Raw genomic sequence first — 18,244 nt, 5'->3', positions numbered from 1 at the left:
AAAAATTCAAAGAACCTTATTTATAACTTATTCAGTAAATAATTTTAAATAACGAGCGTATAGTAATTCTAAACTGGCTGTGATTAATACAGTCTGAAGCAGCCATTTAGCGGAGGGATGTCTAAAAGAGAAAGAAGCCTATGAATAATCTGAGGATTGTAAAAGTACGAAAAAAGCACCATAATTCAGGCCATGAGGGGTATGGGCTGAATGGTACCAGCGGTAGGTGTATAGGGATCCAGCCCTCCTAAGCCCGTGGCAAGGATTATAAGATGTGTCTTGCCTAAATTGTCTTTGCTGTGAGATGTAAGTGGGGATTGAGCGATGGCTGGCTTGCGCGCCCGCCTGCTCTGAGCATCCCTGTAAACGAACGCAGAGCTATTAAAGCGCTCCACACAGCTCCCATGAGCCAACATAAGCCTCCTGAAGTTCCTCTGTTTTCCCCCATTAATTTTACATTGCTGGAGAAGAAGGGAACCCTGAAAGGCGAGAGCTGGCTGAAAGAGGGGCTCAGCCCGCGGGTATCCTGGCCCACTGTCACACTTCTCCATGCCCCACCTATTTATGATCCTTTCGAGAGCTTCCAGCCATTATCCATGTACTCCAGCAAAGAGAACTGGGCTCCCGCTTGATTTTCTCTGAGCAGCAGCTAAGAGGAAAGTGCACGTTCCCCTTCCTGTCGCCTCGAACGCAGAAGTTTCACCTTAATTTACCTGAATAAAGATGGGTGGTTAGAAGAAGAGGCTATATACTACCCCCAGCGAGACTTTGCTGGGGTGTCTGGGCTCTGGTGCACTGCAGTATATAAGCTCTGTTTAAAGAAATAATTTATTGCTGTGTTTTGTTGTTTTTTTTTTTCTCTTGAAGCAGTAGCTGGTCAGGCCTTTTGGAGTGATCGTGCTGATCCTCATTTGAAGATCAAGCATCGGGCTGAGTGTGGGAAGCATGTAATTCTTGCACGGGGGTGCTGGGCTTGCTGGCTCATGTGTCGGAGGTGTTCAAATCCAGGGACCTGACCCCCCCCCCGAGAGGGTCTGGGTTGGAGCTCTCTGCCTTTGGTGCCTTTCTGGGTCAGAACTCGAACTGGGACCATCTCCTCAAGTGTGGAGGGCAAGATTTAGTGTCATTTTGGCCAGAAGACTTACTGCCTCTACTGCAAGTCTAGATCTTGATCTGTGTAGGTGAGCACAGGAGTATCCCAAAGGAATATCCCCGTAATACAGAATTCCAGGATTGGAAATGTTTGTCCGTCTGAATGCTGTGATTATCTCTGTAGCCATGCATGCTGCAGTACCCCAGCTGGAATCGCTGGCTATTCGTCGTATAGGGGCTTTTTGGAGTTGGGGTAGGGGGTCAGGGGCAAGTTTTATTTTCCTAGCAAGAAATTTGTTCCCTGCTGTCCTTGCAAAGAACTGCTAAAATCTGTTGTGGGGTTAGGGAGGCTGCAGCGGGGAGAGGACATGCCATAGGAATACTCATTTTAGACAGAAAATGCCTAAAAGGATGGTTCGTGTTGGAGCGGGGTGGGGGGGGCTGTATAGGGGTGGGAGCACGCAGGCAGCACCCAGCGGGGCTACTCCGGGGCGACCTACCCCCACCCCAAAAATCCCCCCGGGTCCCCCCGCGGGCCCGCCCCTGCCCGCTGCCCGCCGTGTGGCGGTGGGAGGAGGAGGAGGAGGAGGAGGAGGAGGAGGGGGGAGTCCCCAGCTCCGGCATGAGGCCGGGCTGAGCGATGTGCGAGCAGGCAGCGCGCTACTGCCGGGCGGGCGTGCAGAGGCTGCTGCGCAAGCCTCCGCCGGCGCTCCGCGGGCTGGACGGGCTGCTGCGCTGGGTGGTGGCCAGGATGGGCGACAAGGCGGTCGCCGAGCGGGAGCTGCTCAACCCGGGCGCCGCCGCCGCGCAGAGGAAGGGCACCTCCGTCATCCTCGATGTGAGTGGTCCCCCCGGCCGCCGGGGATGCACCCCGCGGTCCTCATCCCGCACCCGCATGCCGGCTCCGGCCGCTCCCCCTGCCCGCATCCGGCACCCGCTCGGGATCGGGGGTATTCCTCGGGTCCTGCACCCTCATGGACCGGTTGGGGACGGGTTATATCCCGGGTCCTGCCACCCTCGACTGGGTGGGCACGGGGGTGCGTCCTGTCCCCTTGCACGGGTCCCGCAGCCACGGACCGAGTGGGCATAAGGGGGAAGCCCGGGTCCCGCAGCCTTTTGCCCGTGTCCCGGGTCCTGCACCCATCCAGCCAGCTTGGGATCGGCGTTATTTCCCGAGTTCCGCATCCGAGGGACTACGCCCGGGTCCAGCATCTCCCGGACCAGCTGGGCAAGAGGCTGCACCCCGGTTCCTGTACCCTCTTGCCCAGATCCCGCACCCGCAGAGGCTGCATGGGCACAGGAGTGCACAGCGGCTCCTCACCCTTGTTGCCGGATCCTGCACCCCCCGGTCGGCTTGGCATCAGGGTTATTCCTCGAGTCCTGCACCCCCGGCCGGTTGGGGACGGGGTACAGCCCAGGTCCTGCATCTCCCGGACTGGCTGGGTGAAGCTGTGCAGCCCAGATCTGGCAACCTCTTTTCCAGGTCCTGCGCCCCTGGGCTGGCTGGGGATTGGGGTGAAGGCTGGGGATTGGGGTGAAACCTGGGTCCTGCATCCACTTGTCCAGCTCTTGCACCTCCCGGACTGGCTGGGTACTAGGGGTGCAGTTCAGGTCCTGCATCCCTTTGCCCTCCACACTCTGGGACAATTGGGAGTAAGATGCACCTTGGTCCTGCACCTCCCAGGATGGCTTGTCATGGGGGTGCGCTCTGGGTCCTGCACCCCCAAAGTGGCTCTGCGTGAAAATCCAGCCTGGATCCTGCATGTTTTAATTTTGACCCGCTGGGCATGGAGATGCAGCCTGTATCCTTTATCTGCTTGCCAGGATCCTGCACCCCTGGGCTTGCTGGGTGTGGGGATGCACCCTGTTTCTGCACCCTCTGGACTGGCTGGGCATAGGGGTGCACCCCAAGTCCTGTATCCCTTTCCCAGTTTCTGCAGCCCCTGGAGCAGGTGGATGGGGATGCACCCTGGCTCCTTAATTGTGATATTAGCTTGACCAGATGGGGATGCAGGGCTCCAGGTGCTGCAGACCCCCCCAGTCTTGCACTGTGCGTTGCCCCCAGCTTAGCTGTGCACAGGGGTGCTCCCAGGTCCTGCATCTGCCCCAGGTCCTGGACCCCCGTCCCTGAAGGGCTGCAGGTGAGAGGGACGGTGGAGCGGGAGCCAGGCAGCGTGGTCCTGGATGTCTGCAAGTGCCTGGGACCTGGGGGTCCCTTACCCAGGTGTGGGGGGGCAGGCAGGGGTGTGCTTAGTGCCTCGGCTGTGGTATTTATAGACTTCCTGATTAGGGAGCTAACGAGGCTATTTGCACTTAAATGAATTGGGAGAACCGGGTGGAATCAGCCGGAGTGCAAATGCTGTAATTACACAGTCTTCTTGCAGTATCTAGTAATTAAACACATAGATCCTCAGCTTTGCTATCTCCTAGCTTTAAAAAAACCCCAACAACTTAGTGAATGCAAAAATAAGCTACTGAGGCATTGGCTGTAGTAAAGGATAACTCATGCTCTCCTCCAGCCTCCTCAGAGTTAGGCAGTTGTAGCTCTTCCAGGTGAGCCCTTGCATTTTCTAAGTAATTGCTGAATCTTCTACCTTGTCCCTGGTAGGCATTGGCATGGGCTGGTGAGTCCAAAACTCATTACATCTCTGAGCACCCTGGGCTGATAGGCATTTCGGTTCCCTGAACCAGCCGCTCCAGCTGTGTCTGTTGAAAGCAGCTCGGAGAGCAGAGCGGGATGGATGAAACGGGCCGGCCGGTGGGCAACTGCCAGCTGTAGGAAGTGCTGCTTCATGGGGAAACTGAAATGACAAATGAAACTAATACCCTTACGTCTTTTAAGTTAGATTGCTTCTCTTTCCTTTCTCTCCTTTTTTTTTTTTTTTTTTTTTTTTAACCTGCCCTGAAATTACCAAAATTTTACAAGAATCTGGAATCTGGGCTTCAAGAGCATAAATGCAATTGGGAAGCAATGTTAAATTTATGCAAGAGGTTCTTGAGTTAGGACTGTTTTTCCACGAAAATGGTATCTTATCTGTTCAACTTTACCATCGTATAATGGACGTTTTTTTCCCCCCACTTTGAGGTTTGAGCTGAGAAAATGAGCCACGGACTTTCAGAATGGCTTAACCGGTAGGAAATACAATAGAGCTGGGTGTGCAGCTCCTGATCCTTTTTCCCCTTTCACAATGGGTCTGGGAGCCCTTTCTCACTTGCTGAAAGTAGAAATGGATGCTGGAAATATAAGGTTTGAGGGTTTGTTTGGTTTTTTTTTTTTCCTCCCCTCCTCCCTTAGAACTTGCTCCTCTCCTTTTTCTGTGGTTCCAATAGAAACGTCAATTGAAGCCGTGGCTCCGCTGTAAGAGGCTCTCCAAGCGCACCGCCAGACCCTCCCTTTCATACAACGAGCTGAAACACGGGAACGCGCATTTAGGTTAATTTTCACACATTAGCAGGAAAGTAACAAGGATCACCCTGAATCCTCAAGGATAGGAACGTATTTTCTGCTTAACTCCTTCACGTTCTTGTGTTATGTGGATGTGCTGGGGAAGCAGCGAGTCCCAGCCTGGCTCCTTGGTGGGTGGGGATGAAGTAAAAGACCTGTAAGATTTTTATATTTAACTAACGCGTTTGCATGCGTCTGGTGTGCTATGTAGGCAGTTGATCGGGGGCTGGGGAAGGAGGATTAAGCTTGGTTTTGGCTATGAATTAGATAAGATGACGCTGACGCTAATGGTACCTTAGTCACTTTTTCTTCCTCTTCTGTTCCGGCTTTCTTTTGACTCAGCCATCCCCAACATGCTTGTTTGGGCTCCTCCAGACCGTGAGGGTGGCTGGTGGGTCAGTACAAAGTTCCCTACGCCCTTTCCACCAAAGAAACAAAATTGTGGCATTGTGGGGCAAAACTGAAGGCTGGGGAAGAACAAAATACAACAAAGGGGTTGGATGCCTTCTGCCATCAACCTGACTACTGCCATTTGGAGGCTGTTCTCAGTATTTTTCTTTTATTTTGCTTGTGTCTTTTTAGGTAAACAGTTAAAAAGGTTGAATAATGTTTACTAGTTCATCTCAAAATCATCGATTTCCAAGTGTAAAAAATGGCTAAAACTGCAGATTAACTAAGCCCTTTGTACAAACTAATGAAGAAGATACGTGAGTCCTAAGCGTTGCCTAAAACAGGCAGCAAGTAAAACTAGGAAGTGATAGATGCTCTTCAGTGGTGGTAGTAGATCAAATGGAAGTGATGTGTCACTCCAGCAACCCGGAAAGCATCATTTTGCATTTAATGGTCAGCTCTGACAGCGTCAGTCAAATCAGCGTAAGGGGCTGGGGCTGAGCAAAGGGCCTGCACCTGTCCTGCACTCGCCCTCGGGTGTTGCTGCTGTTGTTTGCTCCGTGGCTCTGGATTGCACCGTCTCCACCTGCAAGAGCCAAGGGCTCAGGGTTGGCAGCGCATGCAATTTGCTGTAGACAACTAGCGCCTGTCCACAGCTCATGGTAATCCTGCGTTCTCTATCTGCCCTCTGGGCTGCTTGAAGATGCCCTCCAAAGGCTCTGAGCTTCTCCCTGCATCCCCGAGGACAAAACCCCTTTGTCCTAAGGAAGCTGAAACTCTCACAGGTGCTGCTCGAGTCCACGTGTGGCGGTGGTGGCATTTCCAGTCCAGAACAAATCTGCAAATGTCACAAGACTTATGGAAGGGAGAATATAGCGTGTGTGTGGGATAAGCCTGTACTAGACCGTATTTGCTGAGTGTGGATGAGTCCACATGCAATAGGGAGCTGCTGTGGATGGCTCCCATGGCGTGGAAATGTCTAGACAGGTATCGCTCTGTCTGGGAGTACTTCAGTGCCGACTTACTGACTGCCCTTACTCGAGGGTCAGCCTTGGGTATGGGTGAGCATCCCCGTGGCAGGACCGTGCGCTCCAAAGGATGGTGACATCTCTGCCGCCTTTCTGGCTTTGCCCATAGCGAGTGGGTGAATTGCTTTTTGGCTTTATTTTAAATGTCCGTGAAGAAAGCAGTGCCATTCATTTCAGGCCAGATGAAGCTTTTTGTTTAATCTGCTCTGTCTTTTGCTGAAAACTAATTTTGATCCTTGTCTGCCTCTTTCCTTCTTCGACAGGGTCAGAAAGATCATTTCAAATCCAGCTCTCCTGCTTATGGCTGCTCTTGCACCCTCTCTTACGTAGCCAAATCTGATTTGTACTTCATCCCCATGAGACTGAGTGAAGTGTTTGGATAGAAGATACAGAGAATTTGGTTTGTGCCAAGGGTGCATTTCCAAACGTAGATCTCTGAGCATCTATTCTGCACCTTGTGTACCTGTCCAACTCTGACGGGCTTCCTGCTTCTGATACATTTAAAAAGGCTTGTAATAGTTTTCATACCATTTACTTGTTGCTTCTCAAGATCGTTTTAGCATGTCCTCCTATACTCTTGTATTTAACGACCAGGATATACCTCCCTGTCTATTTTCCTCATTTGGAGTCAACTTGGATTTTTCAGTTCTAGGCAGCCCCTTTGCTCCTATGTTTAACCTATTACACTTTTGATTTTTAGGCCTGAGTTTGTCTTTGAGTCTTTTTTTTTTTTTTTTTTTTTTTTTGTGAGTTACGTTTTCTCAAAGACTCTGGTAAGGTGCCTCTAAAAAACTGTCAGAGTTTTACAGCTCTTTTGTCAATGATGCTGTTTCCAGTGTAAGCAGGTGCTTGAAAGGGAGCTGTACCAAGGGCTGATGCTGGTGGAAAAGTAGCTTCTAGGGCTGTGAAGGTGGTAACATGGAATGCACTCTTGCCTATCGCGTGAAACTTTTATTTAGGACAACAGGGGAAAGTCTAAGGAGAAGGTAAGGGTGAAAGGAGGAGCTAGGACATGGTGTAAACTGCTCTCCTCTTGGGGAGGAAGGGGCGGGGGGGAGAAGGAAAAAAACCCAGGGAAAAAAAAAACCAGGAAGAACAGGAATGTAGGAACATAGCGATCAGATCAGCTGGGGTTTTATGTACCTCTGTGTATCTGGATGCTTTCTCATCCATAGGCTTTCCTCACCCAGGAGACTTAGGTTGTGTTTGTCCTCAATTCTGCGCCGAGATTATGATGGAAAACGAAATTCTAGCTCGGTTGCACTCTATTTGAAATCAACATCATATTAACCTGCTGAAGGGATAATAAACTCTACAAACTATGTAATAATTCTTAGTCTTGTTAGGGGAGTGCTTGTGTGAATTCAATAAAATTGCTGAGAAAACCTCTTTGAAGCTGCCTCCAGCGTGGCACGTTCTCATCCAGGAGCTTTGAGCAGGCAGAACTGAATGTTTAAATTCGAAACTTGAAATCACCAATTCTTTTTTTTTTTCAAGTTTATTATTATCAAAATGCTAGCGTTTTGAATTGCTTACTTCTGCCAGCCAAATATCTGTAGTAGCCATTTCGGAGTACAGCAAAAATGTACATTTTTTTTAAAAAGCTATTATAAATCTTCACCGGGGATTCTAAATACAATGGATTTTATATTCATCTAAACACCTGGTAAATGGAATGAGTATGCTGCAGGCAGCAAACCGCGTGCATTGCCTGTGTAAATCCTATAAAATGGGTTAATCTGGTCCATACTGTGGGCATCCCGTGGGCTCAGCGTGCAGCTCCACCTGGGGCTTCAGGAGACTCCCGTAATAAAAGCGTTAGCCAGTGGGGGAGATGGTTGCTGCAGTACTTTTTGGACCGGATAATTTCTCGTTTATCCTCTGAAGGTGGCGCGTTGCCCTGGTGGTTGGAGAGCTGGGGGTGACGGAGCGGAAAGAGCATCCCCGTTCAGGCCACTGGGGACGGTCCCGGGCCGGGGCGGCGAGGCAGGAAGCCAATCGCCACCCAGCGCGTGGTAGGACAGGGCCTTCCTCCATCAATATTTCATGGCCTCCACCCTCTCTCAGCTCTGCCTTCACTGAGTCTCAGCGACTTCTGCTGCCGAGCCAGAATCGCACCCACGGAGTCACCGCAGAGAGCGGCCGCGGGGCGGGCCAGCTTTGCAGCCTCTGTGTTGGAGGTGGCGTGGCATCCTCCTTGTGTATATTCCCTTCTTCCCGGAGCTGCTCGGTGGTTCCCTTTCCCCGAGCTCCCTGGGAGCCTGGCACCGAGCTGCCCTCAGGGGTTTGCCCCTCTCCAGTGTGAGGGGCTGCAGTTTCCCTTCCATCACCAGGTCCTACGCCTTTCCCCTTCCAAAAGGAGTAAAATCTTCCCTTCCTTTAATTCTTCCCCTTACCTTACCTTTCCCTTGCCGCATCCCTCCTGCAGCGGAACAGCTAATTCAAGAGGTGAAAGGAGGGCATCTTCAGGTTGTGTGTGGGAGGGCACTGTTGTTTGCTGAGCTGGAGTTGGGTCTTCACAAAAGCCGTGATTTTGGCAGCATTACTGAGTTATCACAGAGTATGTTGTGTTTTTATCAGCCTCCCGATGCTCGTTCCAGTGTTCATACCTTGATGTACTGCCTCCCTGTGTTGACAGATGACTTTATCTGAAATGACTTTCCCGCTGGGGTGTCCTGTTTTAAATTTTTTGTATGCGTGCAAATTTTTAGGTGGTCCAATTAAGTTGGAAGAATAAATCTTGCTCATTAGCAATAAAAACTAAACAGCTTGGTCCTGTAGAATAATCCTTGGTAGGTAACGGAGCTGATGTGGTCTTCCATCAAACCGGTTCATTTACAAATAGTCATGCTTTCTAGGAGTACCTGGGGGGTTTAAAGCCCTAAGAAGTTCACTTAGTGAAGCTGCGCATCAATTCTTACATATCTCAACATTTCTTCCATTTCTTAATTCCCCCCGCTTTTGCTATGAGAGTTCCTTGCGAGGCTGGTGGTTCCACAGTGCAAAATGCTGCAGATTGAGCCTTTCTCCCACTTTAAGCTACGTTTTCCCTATTGTTTTTGCCTTCGCGTTCTCCCTCTGCCAGTTGTGCTTAGTGGGGTGGTGATGTCCCACAGGACCTTAAAATAGACATCACCGCTTCTGCGTTAGACGTGATGTGATGTCTTTGTTTCAAAGCAGCGGGAACGGTAATGGAGGGATGTGGTGATGAAACAACAACAACAAAAAAACCCCAGAAAAAATCAGCATCTAGAAAGAAAAGTGCCTCATCCGGAGGTGCTCAGGGGGAGTGAGGAGCTGGGGTGTCCAAGCTGGGAGAAGAGGAATACTTCATACTGTTGGCAGGGCATGTTGTGGGCAGATGGGTGATGTGTGCCAAAGCCAGGGGGCTGGCTGAGGTCCTGCTTGTCCTGCGTGGCTTCGTTCTTACTTCCTGTAGACAAGCCGTGACTGGTTCATCCTTCAAAATCTATATTTAACCCCAGTGAAGTCCGTAAGTATGGAGCCAGGTGTAGGATTTTCCCCAAAACCTTCTAATTGCCCTAAAAACAAAACAAAAAAAAGGTTGGAAGAGGTCAGCCCAAGAAGTAAGCAGTTTTGGAGTGGTCGCAAACCGAAATTCTGGTAGGGATTTTCTGACCCCCTCTTGAAGCTGGGGCTTGGTGACTCCACCATTTGGGTTGGGCTTAAGCAGGGGGTGTTTGCCTCTGCTGAACTATGCCAGAATGTCCAGCTTTGACTTTGCCCTATGCAGCCTCCGAAGAACCTTGGGCAAAAGAATGATTAATGCTGCTTGATTAAGCCATATTCACTTAAATAGCACATTCTGCAATTCAGTTTGTCTCTTGGCTTTCTTGTTTTGTGCAGCGGTTTCTCTTCTGATTTTTTTTTTAATGATTTTATGACCCAGAAAATAAGAGATTCCATTTTACGGCTGACTCTGATCTGTCCTGCTGGTGCTTTTATTCCCTCCACAGGGAAATTTCTTTGTACAGCCAAATCTCCGCTCTTGCTCAAATTAATAGGGTCAGGTCTGAAGAGACGACAAGAATGTTCTTCCTTTTCTGCCCAGCTTATGAGCATGTTAATTTTTTGGTAATTTATGGCCAAACCTGTGCTAGCAGCCGTTTTTGGCAGGAACCGATAACATTTCAGCCCTTGCACAAATCTTTTGCTATTAATTGCATTCTATCAGGGGGCTATTCCTAAGACGTGACTAGTCAGAAAAATAGCAGTTGCTTCTGTCTTTCTCCCTGGCAAATTCTACTGTACTACACGTTATCCCAATTTTTTTTATTTTTTTTTTTTTCTTCTGAAAGGGCTATCTGATTCCTCTCTGTGGGCTGTTCCTCCACACTGTAGTTTTAAGTCTAAATATAATCTCCTTCCTACGCAGGAAATTTGCTTTTTAAAAGAAAAAAAAAATAGTAAATAATTTGTTTCAGAAGTGCAGAACTGTGAAACTTGGTTTAAGAGATATTATCAATGCTAGAGAAATTGGCTGGGCTTGCTGCATAGCTGTTGTAGGCTTTTTTTTTTTTTTTTTTTTCCTTGTGTTGGATCTATGTTTCTGGTTTTCCTCTGTGAGGGAGATGGGAAATGCTGGAACTGCTGTTTTGCCTTATAAAGATAGGCTAGTTAGCTCCTTTTCTACTGGTTAGTCCAAAGCCAAACTGGTGGGTACTCTTCCTGGAGGTCGTTGTCCATTATGTGGGGTAGAACATGGTCCTGCTTCTAAGGTCTTCACCCTTTCAAGTTGAACAACATAGTAAAAATGTTTCTCTCTTTCTCTTTCAATTCTAGATTTTCAGAAGAGCTGACAAAAATGGTAAGTCTGTGCATTCATCTTTCACATTTCTTAATTGAACTTTTGTCAGTATTACCATGTTTTGTCATAGTAACATCTAACGGTTTAAATGTCCTTCAGTTTACTGGGCCTGATGCTGGTAATGTTTTAAGCCTCGGAAAAAGTATTGTTGTTTCTTTGGCTGAGATATATTCTTAGAGCGGACGTGATACTAGTGTGCAAGTTGGCATGGCAACATCTGCCAGGTTTGGGGCAATTTCACAAAAAAAAATAATAAAAAAATCACAGTTAAGTAGTAAGTAAGGATCCACCTCTTGGTAATCTTGGAATAGCTTTGCAAAACCGATCCGATCTGTGAATATTAGTCTGGTTCCCAAAGGATGTGGACACACATGTTGAGGGTGTACTGGTGTGTGTGTTCAGCCTGTGCCTTTAGAAAGCTGACCAACTTTGCTGAAGCCTAATCTTGTCCCAGTTTGGGGAATAACAGGGAGGAGTCGTCTTTAGATGACTTGGGATCCTGAAAGGAGAGAGCTGTTGCGCTGTGAGATAACGTAGTTATGGGGAAAAGCAGCAGCAGGGTCCAGTCCCAGGATCTCTGACAAGCAATCTGATTTTAGCCCCTAGCTAAAATCCCAAGACCTAGTCTCCGTTCTTTCCCTGTTGTACGAGAAAATTAAATATGCGTCAAACCAGAGTGTGTGTGCGGAGGGACAGGTGGGAGGCTTGTGCAGAGGAGCACAGGGGAGAGTCTGGTTCGTCCCGGCCAGATTTAAAAGGGAGGTGCCTGATTTCTGCAAGAGCCTGTGGGTCTGATCACTGCCCCCAGTGAAGGACGCTGTGAGCTGGCTGGCACATAAGCAGTAAATGACCAATTAACACGGACGTTTGGTTATAACAACCGACAGTAATAAGCCATTGAAATGGGAGTGCTGGGGAGGGGGGGCTGGTGTGGGGAGAGAGCACTCCAAATGCTGATTTCTGGGGAAAAAATGAATTTGTGCTCTTAACACCCAGGCTGTCATACTTCACAGCATCCCGAGCACTTAATTGTTGCATAATTGGAGACCCGGAGGTTTTGCCGGACGAAGTATGCGATGTAGGCGCTGAGAGAGGCTGCCTGCTTGCTCTCTGCTGGCTGGTGCCTGCCCCGTGGCGCCGAGTGCCGGGGTCGCCAGGTGGTCATGAAGGTTTACCTGCCGCTCGCTCCCCGTCAGACTTCTGGTGAGATGCAGATACCGGGTTAAAACCTCTGCTTGGTTATTCCCATCTCAGTCTGAAGTTGAAAATACAACTCCAGACCTCGACCTGTGAAACTGTTCCTTGCTGAGCCTGCGTTTAGCCTCCCTCCTGCTGGAGCCTCCTTCCACTTCCCATTACAGCCTCCGTGTAGGGCAGCTGAAACCAAAAGCAGGGGTTTTTCTTTTCCACAACAAATGTTACTCGGCTGAACGAAGCTTGAAAGGATGTGCTGGTCTTGATGTAGTTACTTCCAGTGACTGCTTTTCAAACTCTGCCGAATGATGCTGCGCTTTTGTTTCAGTCTCAATTAAATTCATAACAGCTGCCATGGGGCTGAAGAATTGGAACTCAAAGTACAAAATCTTGTCTTGGCTGTTGTGCCATTATTAAGGCCTTTCTAGGGTGGGCGAGTAGAGCAACTCAGAAGTTGCTCTTGAAGCTTTGCTGTTCCTCGCTCACTGCGGCACGATGGAAGGAGCTGCTGCCTGCCGCGGGCAGACAGACACGTCTTTCAACCCAGCCAAGAGGGCGAAGCTGCCATTTTGGTGGGGTTACCACATCACAAGGTTGTGGGGGTTAAATTTTAGTGCAGCTCTCACCACAGGGACAGTTCTTTTGGTGTGTTTGGTAGGTGCCAGTGACAAGCTTGTGAGTCTGTGTTTTGTGACGTGGGTGACAACATGGGGAAACGATGAGCCTTTGGACCTGCTGGGTCCGGCCTTGTGGTGGGTCTCTGAGAAGAAGGATGTACCTTTGGAAAACTGGTGACTTTTGCTGACCAGTTCCCTTGCTGTTGTTGAAACCCATCCAAAGCTCCTGTTTTTGCAACGTTATATGCTGTTACTAACTGACGGGCAAACACTCCTTCAGTGTTTTAGCATGAACAATGGGCAAAAGCCAAACAAGGTGCTTCCAATAGCAAGAGCAAACCTGTTGTTTTTACCTCTGCCCCTTACCCTGGGGAAAAATATGCCCGGCTTCTCCCTGGATGTCGTCTCCCTTTGTAAGGCTTGAGGAAGTGATCCACGTGGATAACAGGCAGGATAACTCCCCTGCATGTGCACAGGAAGACAACGAGCGGCTCAGGTACAGCGTGGTGCTTAAAAGCATTTTCTTGTCCTGCTCATTCGACCGGAGTAGGTACGGATGTGAGCAAAGCGGCAGAGATTAATACCCCAGAGCTGACCTCGGGGTCTCCATCAGTCACGCTGGGCACCCAAACACCTCTCCATGGAGCTGCTGTCCTGCCCAGCAGATGTACCCTTCTGGGGACCAGGTACCCTGTGAAGTAATGCCCGTGGGGAGCACCGCTCCTGGATGAGTAGTCTCTTTTGTTGGCCATGCTGTGAGGACATGAAAAGGTGTCCACTCCTTTGCAGGTATTCCCCTGGGTGCTGTTTGTCTGAACATCTTTGTTCCATGTTAACCAGTAATATCCCAATTAAAACTCAAACAGGGATGCTTGCATGCATCAGAAGAACTGGAGATGCTCTTGTCTAGGTCACAAAAATGCTGAAATGAGTGTGGACTGCCAGTGACGCGTCTGCCACTGGGTAGCTGCTACCGCATTGGGTGTAACGGTGATGGGCTGATGTGTCAGGACCCATAACCAGCTTGGGGTGGTGTGAACAGGCACCAGCAGGACAAGCCCTACCCTGATGCCTGGTTAAATTGGTGGATCGTTGCCAAAGATGGTGTGGGGCAGGAGTTTGAGCGGGTCAGGGTGAGAGCTGTCACTGCCGGGGAGCGGCAGGTCTGAGCGCTGGGCTTGCAGGGGGAGAGGAAACCAAAGGCTCTGAGCGCAGGCACAAAAGGTGCCCCCGAGCCCTGGCCAGGCTTCTACCTCCAATTGCTCTTCTGAAATTTGTCCTGCCTCTTCCTAACCCTGGCTGGGCACTGCAGGGGGGGGGCACAGCTGGCTCTGTCAATGGAGGCCAGATGTTCTCTGAAGAAAGAGTTCATCTCTGCTTCCACTCTCATTGCTTGCAGTGCAGGTGACCTACAGTTACAATGCCTGGACAACAAAACTCTGGTGGTGCTCTCTGTGGGACTGACGCTGCCAGGCAAACGGGACGCTGCCTTTTCCTTTTGATGACCTGGATGACAGGCTGTCACAAAGCAGTCTGGACCGAAGTGGCAGCTCCGTCCCACGTTGTCTCCTACAAGGCGAGGTGGCCGAGCATATGTCAATCTCGGCGCAGCTGCTTTCCGGCCCCACGGAGGAGGGTTGTTTCCATAATCTTGGGGCTGTCTCCTTGAAGGAGTGTATGTCCTGCAGTGCCTTTCCCTGCATTTTTCCAGATGCTGATTTTTGTTTTTTTTTTTTCCTCCTTAAGAGAACACCTGTCAGTCATGGTGGCCAGCTTCCCCAGCCATTCCTATTTGCTTAACTCTTGATAACAGGGTTTGCCACTCATTGTAATTAGCTCAGTGTGTTCCCCTGCAGCCCTTTGGGGTTAGGGCTTCCCACGGCCGCCCCTCGCAGCAGTCGCTGCAGGAGACGTGCAGGAATATTTCCCTTGGCACAGCCTCCCCACAAACGGCGGCTCAGAGGTTTTCAGAGCCAGAGGGTAATATCTTTGCATTTAATATCCCTAGGGCTCTCTTTTTCACAATTTTCTCTTTGACGTTCTGGCCTTTAATTTATTGATTTGTTGAAATTCAGTCTTTTCATGGCTTTACCTGGTACAGCTCCAAGGAACAATGGAAGCATCAGCCTGCCGCTTGCCTGTCTCACCGCAGGTGGCCCGTCTGCCAGGCACAGCCCTCCACTGAAAAATGAAAATCTTACACTTCTAGATGTTTGTCAGAATCCCAGGAAAGGGCCCAGAGCCCCGGACAGGCTGCTGAAAACACAAGCTCACAGGTTACCCAAAATATTTCACCCTGTTAACAGGCTTCTGCTGTCTCCACACCTGCAGAGGTTCTGATCTGGCAGGGACTTTGCTCCTTTTAGTTAACCAGCTGAGACGGATCGTTATCCGGCGCTGCGTGCTGGTGGCACACTGGGGAGGGAGCTCCCAGCGCAGGGAGCGTTGGCAGCTTTGCCCAGAACTGGTGACTCTTGCTTTCCTCGGCGATGCTAAAGCTGCTCTCGTGGACCCGTGTAGGAGCCCTACGGAAACAGGTGAGGGGGAAATCTGAACAAAACTTCAGCTCCTGCCATCTAGTTTAACTAGAACATCCCATTTAATTTTTGCCATCCAGAGATCAGATAATTAAAGGGTCACTCAAACTACAGGGCAAAGGGAGGATTGTAAGCCTAAGGAATTGTGGCATTTAGTGTGCAGCTTCCTATGGTCATAGAGGTCATAAATTTCTAAATGTTTTCAGCATCTTGATTTTATTTTATTTTATTTTTTCCTCATCCTGGTAAAAATGGCACGTGTTGTGTTAAAGCAATGTGGCTGGTTCAGACGTGGTAACTATGGAGCCTGAGCGTGTGAATTCAAGAGCTTCTCCCTCCTCCCCTTTCCTCCTCGGCGTGAATTGTTAATTCATGTAAAATCAGATGTTCTTGGTGCAAGATGCTAAAACACATTATTGTTCCTGCCATGTTCAGGTACTTGTTTCAAGGTGACTTGATTCAGTGCCTGCAGGTACTAAGAGACTGCTAATGAGGCAGCTCTTCCTCATTAAAAAATGTCTTGGTCTCCTGCCCCAGAGAAGTGAGATTCTGTCCCTAATGTGAGCTAAGTCCCCAGCCTTGCCTCCATCAATAATACCAAGCATCTGGACTTAACAACGATCTGTGTGATAAACTCAGCAAACACTTTGGAGAGCCCACCTTGAAATGGGGAACACATTGGAGACATCTGGAAAAAACTGGCAAATGGCCTGAAAAAAGGCAAAGGGCTGGGGTGGAACCTTCTGGCAGTGAATAATTCAGCTAGCTCTAGTGATGCTTTGCAGGGGCATGGCTGTTAGTCATTCAAAATAATCTTTCTCTTCTGTGTAGGAGTGTTTTTCCTTTCTCTGCTAATAAATCCACCTACTGTCTTGTAATCCTCACGGTCCCAGTAAACAATACTTAATCGTTTAATTGGCATGTGGTAGGAAAATGGAGGCATCTTGTTTTAGGCTGGTGAAACAGAGCTGTCAGTCATCTGAGTTATCTGCTGTGTATTTTAATCCTCTCATTAGAAAGTTGTTAATCAATTATAAGTTAAATAGCCCAGCATTCTCTTTGAAAGATTACGACAGTTTTATTTTGACAGAACAGCCTAATTGCTAACGATTCATTATAGAAACGTTGCTTCCCAAAAACTGGAGTTTTATTATCTTGAGATCTCCAGTCACTGCAACTACCCAACTCCCATGTCTTGTAACTAAACGTGAAGCGCATCCAGCTTTAATCTTGTGGTTTAGTTTGGAGCTTTAGCTATAATTAACAGATGATGTTCATGGAAATGGCCGTCGGTCTGCCCCATCCATGGGGCTGGCTTGCCAGGCACTGGGGGTTAGGTGGTTTCCTCTGCTGTGGAAGAGGAGAGATGCAAATGTGCCCAAAACTCTGCAAATGGTTATAAAGCGCCTACAGAGCATGGCGGGAGGAGCTGATGGTGGTGCAGTATTTCACTTGACAGTGACCAGGGGTGAGTTAACATCGTGGTTCGGTCAACTTGGCACCTTCCTATTGCTGGTGTCCTTTTGGCTTCCGCACCGAGAACGGGCCCAAATGGTTGTGCTTCTCCCTTGAATTTATCACATCTAGAGAAGGTGTGGATGGGAACGGAGCCATTCAACACATGCTGTCTTGGATAGCTTCTGCTATTATCAAAACCTAAATACAATGGAGTGTGAAGATGGATTAAACTAACTTTGATTATAAATTTAACACAGAGATCTGGAGGGCAAATGCTGAGAGCAAGCTCCAGTTTTTAGTCAATTGGGATGATCAGCTGAAGGCCTGTAGAGGACATAGCAGAGCTAATAAAGGCAAAAAGGAAGCATGAATGCGGCAGGAATAGGGGTTGGAAAGGGCTTCTTGGTTAAGAGCCACCGAGGGCGCTGGAGCTGTGCCCATTCCTATCTCAGTAGGGCTTGTCCTTTAAATGGCTGCCCACAGCTAGCTGTTAGTGACTTAAGAGCTCATTAAAGGAGATGGATGCTGTTATTCTTTGTAAGTAAAGGTCTGCATATCCCAGGGTTGCAAGCCTCAAGGCAAATTGTGCTACAAACGATTGGGGCACATATGGAGCCAGTTGCAAACGGGGAACATAAATATCTTTGGACATCAGCATCACAACAAACTGGCTAGGGAGCCAGGATCGATGGCGGTGGCGTTGTGCCCTTGTGAGTAAAGCAAGCTCTGCTTCTCACCTATAAACCAGCAGCGTTGCTCTGCCCGATGGCTTTGTGCCGATAGTGCTGGTGCCACTGCTGTCTGTGGCACTCACAAGCTTCTAAAGCTGGAAAAAGGCAGAAAAAGAAAGACGAGGAAATTAAAAGCTTCAGGTTCGTTTCTCAGTCCCAGTTTGATGTGTTAAAGAACTGAGGCACGTCATAACTGTTGCCTAAGTAGAAACCAGCCTTGTTAATCAGCAGTATGCAAATGAAGAGACTGATGCTTGAGGTTCTTCCATGGATTGGGCTTCTTGGTTAAGAGATAGTGCTGGGAGAGCAGGGAAAGCCCCGGGCCTTCCGCGAAGGGAGAGGGCTGAACCAGTCCTGCTGTGGTGGGTCTCCAGAAGAGTGATTTCCAGCCCTTCCCACGTCCTGCTGTGTGCCTGTCCTCGTTTGTAGGCAGAAACTGTTCCTCTAAGGACTTTGGGGCTCTGAGAAATTTGCAGGATTTCTAATGGTGGCAGCTTTCAAAGTCTCACCCGCCCTTTCTAACCCCCACTTGGAGAAATGATTTCGATCACCTCCAGTGAGCCCAGAGCAGGAAGAAATTGGTGTGTGTTTGTGGAGGTGCTTATAGCTCGAATTCACAGCAACTGGACCCCCATCGCGGTGGAAACATCTCCTTTCCCCCTTTCACTCTGAGAGTGCCCCTCGCTGAGCTTGAGTCGTTAATATGGAAATTGGGGCAAAAAGGGGTTCAAATGCCTCTTCGGTTCTGGCAGTGGGGGAGCACAGGGAAACGCAGGCAGAGAGGGAGGGAGAAAACTGGCGCTGGCGAGCAGGTCGTCCAAAGACCCCATTTTTAGTGTCGACTGCTTTATGTCCTCGTGGGCTCCTCATCTGCAGGGCTACAAGTTACAGGAGGCACTTTGGGGTCAGGAAAATGGGAACACA

The 18,244-nt window shown here is 49.2% G+C and overlaps 1 protein-coding gene across 1 annotated transcript in view; it reads left to right on the top strand.

Annotated features, from left to right (window-relative positions):
• Nucleotides 1-1,698: 1,698 nt before the first annotated feature.
• NECAB2 (N-terminal EF-hand calcium binding protein 2) overlaps nucleotides 1,699-18,244 on the top strand; it is an 85,593-nt gene continuing 69,047 nt past the window's right edge. Inside the window, exons 1-2 of the mRNA XM_063334256.1 lie at nucleotides 1,699-1,930; nucleotides 10,759-10,783. Of these exons, the coding sequence (XP_063190326.1) occupies nucleotides 1,733-1,930; nucleotides 10,759-10,783 (223 nt within the window). The 5' untranslated portion in view covers nucleotides 1,699-1,732. The remainder of the gene's footprint in view (nucleotides 1,931-10,758; nucleotides 10,784-18,244) is intronic.

The sequence above is a fragment of the Chroicocephalus ridibundus genome, chromosome 4 (genome assembly GCF_963924245.1).
Source record: "Chroicocephalus ridibundus chromosome 4, bChrRid1.1, whole genome shotgun sequence".
NCBI classification, from domain to species: Eukaryota; Metazoa; Chordata; class Aves; order Charadriiformes; family Laridae; genus Chroicocephalus; species Chroicocephalus ridibundus.
Note: the sequence above shows the minus strand (reverse complement) of the source record. Positions and strands in the feature narration are given on the sequence as shown.